The following is an 11,524-nucleotide window of genomic DNA, read 5'->3' as shown; positions in this document are numbered from 1 at the left end:
ACACGGGGGGCTCTGCTCCGGCCTACCGACTGCAGTGGCACAAAGCAGCTGCCAGAGCGAGGTGCCGGAAAGGTCAAAACATTTTATTCTCTTTTTTTCTTTTTTAATAAAGTTAAACAGTAAAACAAAAATTCACAAGCTGCCTCCCTGTCCACCCCCCGCCTCCCTCCCCTCCCCTCCCCGCAGTCTTCGGCGCTGGCTCCCTTTCCTTCCCCCCCACTCACACAGACACAGGGTATCCAACTAAGAGAACGAAACTGCTCTAAGGACAGGGAGACGCGATGAAGGGAGGAGGTGAACCGTGCCCACGTTCAAGGCTACACTGAGCAAGTCTGCGCTTTCTGGGCTCTGGACGGTCTCCTCTCATTAGCCAAACTGAAAAAAGAAATTCCCCGGACCAGATGCTGGAAGGCAAGAGAAGGGCTTGTTAGTTGGCTCTGGGTGGGAAGATCACTGCTCTGATTAGGGGGAGTCTTCAAGGGCGGCTTTGAACTCACACAGAAAAACCGCCAAGAGCACCAACGGCCTAGGCCCTTGGGGCTTGGGAGCACGGGAGCAGCTGTGTGTGTGTAGCCTCCAGCTTCGCTCTTGCAGAGAAGCCCGGGCACTAGACAGCCTAGACACACCTCCCCGACCCCGCGGAGATGTGTGGAGCCTCCCTGCCTCCATCCTCAGCAGCACCTGGGCGGACCCGGACCCCGCTGGCTGGGCGCTCCGACTCCCACAGAGCTCCCTAAGTGGGGAGTCGCGTTACGGGCCTGTGAGCTGGGAACTCCCGAGAGCGGGAGGCTTACTCACCTTCAAAGCTGAAGCCCCCAGGACCGCCAAAGAATGCCTTGAAGATGTTGTTTGCGTCAAAATCTGTGGAACAGAGCAAGAAACAGGGCAGGGACCGAAAGTTGAAAAAGTTAGACACGTCTGAAGAGAACTTATGATGACACTGAGAATGGGTCTCGAAGCTTTCCCAGACGCATCCCTTACCTCCCCGCCAAAACCTCGCCGACGCGGTGGGCACATCTGCGCCCACTCCCCATGCCTACCGCTGCTCATCCCACTCGTAGAACACGCCCCCTCCTCCTTCCCAGCTCAGCCGAAGGAAAGCTTTCTTTGCCTCAACCTACTTTGCCGGACCTCCTTCTACAACTGGGATGCCACCTGCACTTCCGAGACTCACCCCACGCTGTCTCCCTATAATGCTGGGGCTGCCAGTGAGAGGGCGAAAATCCATCCCTTCACTGCTAACAACACTAAATATAGAAACGAGATCTACGGTTGATTGTATTCATTCAATTCCATGCTGTCTAGACTGTAGGCCAGAAAAAAAAAAGCAAGCCACGGTTTGTTCACCTACTAGGTGCCGGTCACGGTGCTGGGTACTCTGCATACCTGACATCGTCCCCGATTCATACTCAACAGAACCTAAGGGAGCTCAGGTAACTTGCTCAAGACCGTGCGGCCGGTGACGGCAGGAGACCCGAACATTCCAGCTCCTGCCTGACTCCAGCGCTGTGGCCTTATCACCAGACCACGGCAGGGCTGCTGCCCCCACCCCCACCCGACTTCCTAAGCTCCACAGAGGACTCATCTCCACCAGCTGATCCAACAGGCACATCGTGTCCGAAAGCGAATTCTTCCTTGCCTGTGTACCTGCTCGTCCTGGGTCCCCTAGTTCGGGGACTGCCTCCAAGTCAGCCGTCCAGCGCCACCCAGCCTCATCCTTCCCTGCGTCCAACACATCAGCAACCGCCTCCTGCTACGTCTCCCACTGTGCCCTCCAATCCTTTCCTACCCGTCATGCCTTCCGCCATCTCTCACCCCCTTCGCTGCGCCAACCCCCCTCCGCGCTGCCATCACGGATACACTTCAGGAGCCGAACTCTGGTCCGGAGCTCCCCTACTCACAGCCCTTCAAGGGCTTTTGACTGCTCGTTGCTCCTCTCAACCGCTGGGCAGAGCGATGTTCGCTATCGTGAAAACCTACGTTTTTAAAGCAAGCGCACACACGCAAGCGCACACCCCCTGAACCAGAAATAAGGATTATCTAGGTAACATCATCAATCCTATTTTAAATTCCAACAGATGGTCTTAATGGGGGAGAGAGGGCTAGCACTAGACAGTGGTCTGAGAGCCGCACGGAGTCCCTGGCCCCTCCCATCTCCCACCGAGCTCGTGGGGAGCAGCAACACCGACCGATCTGCTTTATTTTGTTTTAAGTCTTTCGGGGAAACAACTCTGTGAAGGCTGCCGGGAATGGGTGACACACGTAGATGCCAGTCAGCATACACTCTGCAGCAGGGGAGAACTTCCGCCGATACGAGAAAGCCCGTATTCCCTACTCCGGCCACGAAGGCCTTCTGAGGGGGTATCCAGCTACTTTGGGGCCTCGTGTCTCACCTTCCCCTGCTTCGAGCACCCTCTATCCTCCCACACTCAGCCCCTCACGGCTCCCCAAAAGTATTATTTCTGCATTTCCAAGCCTTCCCTCCCTAGTGCTCACCTCCTGAGTACCCACTCTGCATCCTGAGCACCCGTTCCCCTTGACCGTCCTCACTGGGACTCCACATCCAGGAGTCGGGGTCAGATGCGGCCTGTGGGTCAGTCTGCAAAGCCCAAGACTGGGTTCTCGGAGCTCAGGGAACCTGTCTGATTTACCTTTGTTATTTCCAGCGCCCATCACGTGCCGCACACATTACAGGTGTTTATCCGGGGGGGCTGGGGGGGCTTACACGGCACTGTGCTACACTGGCTGTCACAGACTCCCCTCTGGAGTGGCTTCAGAAGAATTCTGACAGTCCACAGCTGCCGGGTTCATCCCAGGCCGCCCCAAGCCACTCACCGCCCATATTCATGCCCTCCTCATCCAGGTCCTGTCCACTGTCGTAGCGAGTCTTTTTCTTGGGATCAGAGAGGATGGTAAAAGCTTCTCCAACTTCCTTGAACTTTTTCTCCTCCTCCTTCTGCACTTCGGCACTGGCTCCACTGTGCCGGTCTAAAGGGAGGAGGACGGGAACAACTCAGAATCACAAGAAAACAAGGTTTAAGACAGACAGCACTTCGTGTCTGATTTTAGAATCTGGAACTTCCAAAGTCCGGAGGGGAGAAACTTTCACTCTGGCCTGAGTTTGGCAGGGCCGGCCTGGTTCATTCTTCCGCGTGCCCTCCCCGCACCGGCTGTACCTGGATGGTGCATCAAGGCCCGTTTCCGGTAAGCTTTCTTGATCTCGTCCTCGGAGGCATTCTTGTCCACTCCCAGAATCTTGTAGTAATCTTTCCTCTTACTCTTCTTCAGTTCCACCTGTGCATTTTTTAGGAGCTGTTTGTGTTCTAGGAGGAGACAACTAGAGTCAGTGGACAGGTCTGACTCTGGTCCCCTTACCGGGTCCTCACCCGGATACAGATGCCTTACAGTCACAAGCTTGTTACCCATACCAGGCGCGTTAATGGTGTTTTCTTCTGAAGATTAAAAAACAAAACAAAACAAAACAAAAAAAACACTACTCATACTTTGGTTCCTCACATCAGCCTAACTACACAGAAAAGGAAGTGAAAGTAACAGAGAGGATTGAGGGCCAGAAAAGTGCCTTATCCTGCACTTGGCGTTTCTGTTCACTTCTTCCGGGCGGCGATCAAATAAGCTCCAGGGATACCCCGATCTCTGAATCAAACGATCCCGTGTCCAGTTCTAAGGGCCTAAGAGTAAGACTTCACAGTCCCCTGAGAAAGATGCTCTCAGACCCCTTTACCTTTAGTTTTCTCCGTCTGATACACTTTCTCATAGTCCCGCACTGCTTCTTCATACTGTTCTGTGTCCATGTAACTGAGAAGGAAATACAGGGAGGTACAGCAACATAAATAGCAATGGCCTTCGGTGTCGCTCTGGAAGAGGCACAGCTCAAGCAAGAGACACACACTTTTGGTTGAGATGCTTCCTGAAACAGGAGTCCTTAAGCCCGCCGTGAGAAAGAACTAACTACCGATTTCTCAAGTAAAAAGAGAGCGAGATCTCATGCCACTTGCACCCAACCAGCAAAGTGAAAGTCTGCTCTGAGCAGAAAGCAACCAATGCGAGAAGGTTCCTTCTGATTTCACAGAGCCCCCAGGAGGCATCTGGACCGCCTTAGGAAAGGCAATGTGACCACACCTACCTGAATGGTTACTTGGGATTGAAACGCAAAAGAAAATTATCAAGCGAGAGCAATGGATATGGAAAAGCTTTGAAACCTGCAGTGCCATGAACATGCAGGGCCAGCTCCAATCCAGAGCAGAAGTGGGATTAGTGAGCCACTAGAAGGATCAAGTTCAAGGTGGTGGCTGCTGGCATATGCTTCCACTAAGACTCATCAATCTGAGAGATGGAGGTGAGCGAGAGAAAAGGAGACTCTGAACACAGGCTTGCTTCTATTTCAATAGTGCAGAAGAAAAAGGGGAGGGGCTGGCCCAAGATGGGAGGAATCTAGCTTGACAGGCTGATTGCCAAATCTTTAAAGACCTTCTCTTCCACAGAAGCAAAGTGGCATCTTCCATGTCCTGATAAGACCACTGGTGCCAAGACTGGCCTACCACTTAAACAGGCTGTGGTAGAAGTTCCAGAGACAGACCCCATCAGCTGGGTACAGCACAGCCGGCCACTGCACAGGAAACCAAATTTACTACACGGCCCTACACCAACCCATCTTCACAAACACCAGAGCTCCGCCGGGCTGAGAGGCCAGAGCAGGGCAGTGCTACTGATGTGGCTGGCAAGACGGATGCCCAACTTCGTAAGCATCTCTCATTTTTCAGCGACATCTTAATTTACAACTTTAATTTTTAAAATGGTGAGAAAAGTCAGTGCCCTGCACACAGAGGGCACAAGGGCTACCAGGAGCTCAGAGAATCCATTTACAGGATGAAGAGTAATGGAAGCTGGTAGCCCAGGTGCAGTAGAATGATCTGACAGATAAGCAATCTTAATGAACATTCCATGACCTTTTGGAATGTTTTAAACTTATTATAGTAATTTCTATTTTTATTTAACGTGTTTCTAAAATCCAGGGACATCTTTACATTTAAATTTTTTTCTGTGCTGTATACCCGAAACAATATAACACTGTATGTCAACTATATGTCTATTAAAAAAGTATTTTTTTTAAGTTGAAGAAAAAGTAGAGAAGTAGAGCCTCAGGGAAAATGGGAAATTGCAGCCCATGACAGGAGATGTCGCAAAGATCTGGCATTCCCCCCAACTTCAAGGGTAAGTTGAGGCAGATTGGGGCAGCAAAGCCCCTGGTTAGGCTTTGGCCTGAACTAATCTCCACTACTTCATGTCAATCCCAGCTACATGACGGGACCACTGGCCAAATTTTGGCCAACTGTGCCCAAAAGTGCATGTTGGACCCTAGTGGGATCACAAAGGCAGAGCCCCTCGGAGGACAGTTCTGTTTCTACCACAAAGATAAGGAGTTGTCTGATTAAAGCCAGTTGATTTTTCCTTATTGAACACATACAGAGTATAACTGTCCACCCCATTATCCTCCTAACAAGCCAAGAATTTCTCTTCTCTCCCCATTCCTTGTTCAAACACTGCAGTGTGTCCACTGAGTTGACATGGGCTCATGTACCAGCCACCCCCGCCCCACTAGACACTTGGGGGACCCTGTTTGCTGGCTATTACACATAACACCACAGAAAATTTGCAGGTAGCATTTTGTATCTGTTGGAATGAGTCATTAGCTGGGTCAGAGGGTATGGGTTGTCTTCCAAAGCTTCCATGTTTGCCAGTGGTTTGCAAACAAGAGATGACTGACAGCGGGTCTCAGAGTCTGTAATACAATTCCGTAGATGCTTCTGTTTGACAGACTTACTCATCTACTTAGAAATCCACTTAAAAACAAACAAAAAGCACCACACACGGTAGCAATTTTCCTATTCTTAAAAAATGCGGATAATTTGGGGAACACTAAATGGGAGGCAGGCCACGCCCTGCACCACTGATGACACGGAGGAGCCTGACGAATGACAGGCCTTGCAGGCATCAGTAACAGCACCAGTTCCCTGGATCTGACACTTCGTAACAAGAAATGGAACGAGTGGTGGAGGATTAGTAAACAACAAATAGGTCTTCTTTCCGGAACTTTAAAGGTAGGCTGTTTTTCTGTCTGGGAAATAATCTGGAAGAAGAAGAGATGGATTTGGGGGAGTCTCTCCTAGCCCTTGCTGAGCTTCCGGTCTGCAGAGAAGAGTCTGGATGGACAAGGTAAGCCGGGCAGCGCCCTGACTCCGAAGGCAAACCCGGGCATTGGATCTAGGTAGGCCGCCTGGCCCCCCATCACCGAGCCCCAGGAGCTACTTCAACAGGGGCTTCCTTACACTGCTGGGCGGCTGAGCCAGAGGCAATCCCTTCCAACCAAAAGGCAGTCTTCCCTAACCCAGAACAAGCAGGATAAGCACAACTCTCAGCTGTCTCCAAGAGATACTTTATTTCTTCCTCTTCCAAGCACCATACATTCATTCCACAGAACATTTACGGAGTGAGCACCTACTGTGTGCCAAGCACTGTGCCAAGTTAGAGCAAAAGTGTACAACACAAAATACAATCTCCAAAGGAAATGGATTTAAACTTTAACAAAAGGAATTTGGGTCAGGCATCAGAGGAAACTTACTGACCGTGGGGCGTAAGACACAGGCATGGGAGACTGAGGGAGCTTGTGCAAGGTCCTCCGCTGGAGGTCTATAAAGAGAGTCTAGGGCTGGAGCAATCCCACCTAGAGGCAGGGGGAAGGACCGAATGACCTCACAACGTCCCTGGGTCTGCTTCCGCATCCACACTGCAAATCCCCTGGCAGGCCAGCAGCAACGCCCTCTTCCCCTCGCCCGCCGGAGGCACTCACCACTGAGCTCTTCTCAAGTAGGCTTTTATATAAGTGGCATCGAGCTTCACTGCACTCGAGCAGTCTTCTATTGCATCATCTAGTTTCCTAAGCTTCAGGAGAGAGAGAGCAGTCATACTTCACATCTCTGCGGACCGAGGGAGCCCGGAGGCCGTGAGCACGGCTTCAAAATTCTAAGAGGATCAGTCCTGCTGGCTCCCCTGTCACACTCACTCTCGGTCACTGAGAAAGCCAGTGTCTCAGAGGGCTAAGGATACCAGGTTCGAAACTGGTTTCTCTTCTACGGGATGGAAGCCAGGCACACTTACGTGCAGGGGTAGACCACCGCTACCATTCCAGGGTAGTGCCCAAACAAGACACGGAGATAGTAACGGTGGTTCCTGCCCTCCATTCTCCCAAAGGCCAAGGAGACGGGTAAGAATTGCTCTGCTTTCTAACCACTGGAACGCTGTAAGAGCAAGGAGCCTGCTGTTCTTACGGGAGGCAGGACTACAGTGGGCCCGCAGACCGTTTCCCGTCGAGCATGGTGACCATCAGTTACGCTAGACAAAAAACTAAGCCTGCCTCATACTCTAATTTCCTCCAAATCACTCCTAAGAAAGAAATAATCACTTGCTTAGGCCAAAAGCAGCAATAATATTTGCTTTAAAAATTATCCCACAGGCTCTAGGCATTCTCTTACTGGAGGAAAAGGATCTTGAGGAAGAACAGGTAGGAATACCCTTCCGAACTGTCGCTCAAGTGCCCTTGAATTCCACAGGAAAGGTAAAAGCTTGCCTCTCAGAAGGAAGTCCCTAACAGGCTGAGCCTTCCACCAAAACCACCTTTTCTCCTTTCATCTGGCCTACCCTCATTAGGCAGAATCCCAAGACCTCTTTGATGTCCCTTAAACATACCTCCATGGGCCCCGAGACCCAGACCGAGTGCTTACCTTGGAATTCACCGTGCCCCGATTACAGTAGAGTTTAGCATTGGTTTTTATATTGTTGGGGTCTATCCCCAGGGCTTCTGTGTACAGTTCATAAGCTAGCTTGTAATTTCCTTCTTTAAATGCTTTATTCCCATCTTCTTTCTTTGCTTTAAGTGCTTTGGCATTCTACAGGAAAAAGCAAGGGGACGTTAGCTCACATCCAGAAAACCTCAGACCACGGTAGAGAGGCCCAAGTCTATTTTCGATTTCTCACACCCCAGCTGTTTAGCATCACACGGACCCTGACCACCACCACCCACCCCCTGCCCTGCCCCCACTACCTGGGCTGTTTGCTGCTCACTGGTACTTCCTACAGAGTGGACAGGGGAAACCAAGATATACAACAGAATACCAGTGAGACCTGTTTACCCAGGGTTTACCTCCACTCCCTAGGATAAACATTACTATTTTTTCTTCACTGGAGGAAGAAAGAAAGAAAAAACACACTTAGGTATTAGAAGGAACTGACCCTATATGATCACATTTACCTTTAGGCAAATAAAAGTAGTTCTGAAATAATTTCTAACGAAAGGACCAAGCATCCCGGCAAGGTGGGGAAAGGAGCGATCACACTGCATGTGATCCTCGAACCTTCCAGTCTTGATTCTCTTAGAGGCTCAAAAAGGAAGCTTTCTTTCCTACTCAGATCTGGGGCCTAGCACTTACTCTGCAAGCAATGCAGGCCTTCTCATGGTCAGGAGCCATCCTGAGAGCCTGTACAAAAAACTGCACCGCCTTCTCGATACAATCTTCATAATAAAGGCAAAGACCTCGTACATACAGAGCATCCGCATTGGTAGAATCCATTCGTAAAATGTCGCTGCAAGAGCCGGAAAGGGGCACGTTCAGCGGTGGTTTGGATCTCCTCACCATCACCACCATTCACGATTACTGCCACCAGTTTTTCTCTTGACCAAGTGTCTAGTATGGAACGTATCCCAAAGTAGACAGATCCCAATGAGCCCTTCCCATACCTTCCCCAAAGAAACCACCTTTATTTATTTACCTTTAACACACTTCATGAGTCTCAGTCTTTATTAGAACAGAGACCGGCAAATGACAGCCCACAGGGCTGAATCCTGCCTGCCACTGTTTAGGTAAATGAAATGGTACTGAAATCTAGCCACATCGCCCGCTTATCTATTATCAATGGCTGCTTCTGCTCCACGGTAGCACAGGGGCATAGCTGCGACGGAGACTATATGACCTACAAAGCCTAAAATATTTACTACCTGGCCCTTTACAGAGCTCGCAAACCTGTGATGTAGAACGAAAATGACATTCAAACAAACAAAACACCGAAACCAAAAACCACCTCACACATCTGTTCTTCCACACCCAGCTGAAGTACCCGCTGTACTTCTACGTATCTGGCAGGTGTTCAAGTCCGGTCTAACTTTGGCTTTAAGTCCCAGGAAGGTCTGATCGGCTCTACTGATCTACCTACAGGACATATGGTAGCTCCTGCTATAGAGAGCTCCCGACGGTGCCTGTCCGGTGGTAGGGCATTTCAACGCGGAACTGGCCTCACTTCATACCTGGCCACAGACTGTGCTTCCGGGTAACGACCTAGCATTGCTAAACACTCTGCTTTGAGGATTTTGAAGCGATGGCAGGCGGGGGCAAATTCTAGGGCACGGTCCATGCAGAAAACCACCTATGGGGAGAAGAAAGCAAATAAGACTCTTCATTCTGGACTCTAGAAATATCTTCATTTATAAATGTCTGGCCGTAGGCAACAGACAGATTCAAAGGGAAGTAATATCAGAGCTTAGGAACATACCTAATTCATTTGATTAAACCACTGAAACGAGGAGAGCAATTGATCTGGATGATAATGACATGCCAACAGCAAACATTTAAGCACTTTATATACTGATCCATTTAATGCTCATGATTTTATAAAGTAATTTTATGAAGCACCTTATTTTATTAATGAGAAACCAAACTAAAATGCAGAGATTAAGGAAATGTGTTCGAGGTCATCAAAGCCAGTAAGTGACAGAAACAGGATTTGGTCTCAGACATTACGACTCCAGAGCCTGTTACTTTCATCACCATGTTAAGCTGCCTCCACAGGGACTGTGATCAAAATTCACTTTCTTCTAGTGTAGAAATATGATGATTTGCTACTCTGCATAACTCACCATGCTTCGCCTATTACATAAGACAAGGATACCCAAAATAACCTGATACAGAATCGCTGCTCCCCATATTATTCAAATTGCTGACAGTTCCATTCTCCCTGTGCCATAAGCCTCACATCTCACTAAGTACTGTGGCGGCCACCTTTCCACTTTTATTTTATTTTTATTTATTTTTTTAAAGATTTACTTATTTATTTTGGGGGGTGTGTGTGAGTGGGGGGAGGAGGAGGGGGAAGAGAGAATCCTCAAGCAGACTCCCTGCTGAGCATGGAGCCTGACACAGGGCTCAATCCCAGGACCCTGAGATCATGACCTGAGCCAAAATCAAGTGTTGGCTGCTCAACCAACTGAGCCACCCAGGTGCCCCCCCTTCTATTTCAGTAGAAATATACCAATAAAATGGTTCGTTTTAAATGGTCCTAAATAGACTATATCAGATTACTATATTCAACATATTAATACATAAACCAAAAGGCAAGTTTCTCTCTCTCACACAGACGCGCACAGATGGGATTTCTTGTCTTTCAGCTTGATAAGGCCTCTCCATACATTCCCATTTTCTCTTTTCAGAAGTCTGTTCTCTAAGCCTTCATTTTTGGTTTAGCTGCTATTGCTGGGAGATCCTTGCTGAATCATACTCTTGTCAAGGATAAATGCCCCGAAGGAGCAATGTGGAATTAAGAGACACCCATTTCATCTAAGAATCTGGCCATGGGGATCATGAAGAAATGAAGTCTGAAAACTCAAAAGCAATAATAGGTCAAATTCCAGCACCAGGCAACTGGTCAGACATTCATATAACGGAAAGCCGCACGGCTCTAAAACAGAATGAAGCAACTTTCCATGTGTCAGTACAGAAAGATCCCGGGGTGCCTGGGTGGCGCAGTCGTGAAGCGTCTGCCTGCGGCTCAGGGCGTGAGCCCAGCGTTCTGGGATCGAGCCCCACATCGGGCTCCTCCGCTGGGAGCCTGCTTCTTCCTCTCCCACTCCCCCTGCTGTGTTCCCTCTCTCGCTGGCTGTCTGTCACATAAATAAATAAAATCGAAAGGAAAGGAAAGGAAAGGAAAGGAAAGGAAAGGAAAGGAAAGGAAAGGAAAGGAAAGGAAAGGAAGAAAGAAAGAAAGATTTCCAAGGTCTCCCAAGGGAAAAAAGGCAAGGTACAGAACAGTGAAGAGCGTATGACCTTTCATGTAAAAAAAGGAAAACCAGGACTCTGTATTTCTATCTGCTTATATATGTGCAACCAAACTGGAGGGGAACAGAAGAAACAAGACCAGAGATTACTTTAGGGGGTGAGAACTAGGCAGAGAGAAGTTTAGGGGAATACCTATCACTGAGTATCTGTTTATACTTCCAGCTTCTCCCCCGCACCAATACTTCTAACTTTTGAACAATGAATAGCACCTACTCAAAAATTTAAATTTGAGGGGCGCCTGGGTGGCACAGCAGTTAAGCGTCTGCCTTCGGCTCAGGGCGTGATCCTGGCGTGATGGGATCGAGCCCCACGTCAGGCTCCTGCGCTATGAGCCTGCTTCTTCC

The 11,524-nt window shown here is 49.2% G+C and overlaps 1 protein-coding gene across 3 annotated transcripts in view; it reads right to left on the bottom strand.

The window, feature by feature from the left end:
* Positions 1-62: 62 nt before the first annotated feature.
* Positions 63-11,524, bottom strand: part of DNAJC7 (DnaJ heat shock protein family (Hsp40) member C7) — a 28,356-nt gene continuing 16,894 nt past the window's right edge. For all 3 annotated transcript variants that reach the window (XM_045781558.2, XM_087854387.1, XM_087854388.1), the window contains 9 exons: positions 9,377-9,495; positions 8,505-8,658; positions 7,800-7,964; positions 6,869-6,960; positions 3,743-3,816; positions 3,177-3,323; positions 2,836-2,988; positions 799-861; positions 63-404 (listed from right to left, as the gene is read on the bottom strand). In XM_045781558.2, the coding sequence (XP_045637514.1) occupies positions 367-404; positions 799-861; positions 2,836-2,988; positions 3,177-3,323; positions 3,743-3,816; positions 6,869-6,960; positions 7,800-7,964; positions 8,505-8,658; positions 9,377-9,495 (1,005 nt within the window). In that variant the 3' untranslated portion in view covers positions 63-366. The remainder of the gene's footprint in view (positions 405-798; positions 862-2,835; positions 2,989-3,176; positions 3,324-3,742; positions 3,817-6,868; positions 6,961-7,799; positions 7,965-8,504; positions 8,659-9,376; positions 9,496-11,524) is intronic.

Source organism: Ursus americanus, chromosome 23, assembly GCF_024610735.1.
Source record: "Ursus americanus isolate L20-20 chromosome 23, mUrsAme1.1.p, whole genome shotgun sequence".
NCBI classification, from domain to species: domain Eukaryota; kingdom Metazoa; phylum Chordata; class Mammalia; order Carnivora; family Ursidae; genus Ursus; species Ursus americanus.
Note: the sequence above shows the minus strand (reverse complement) of the source record. Positions and strands in the feature narration are given on the sequence as shown.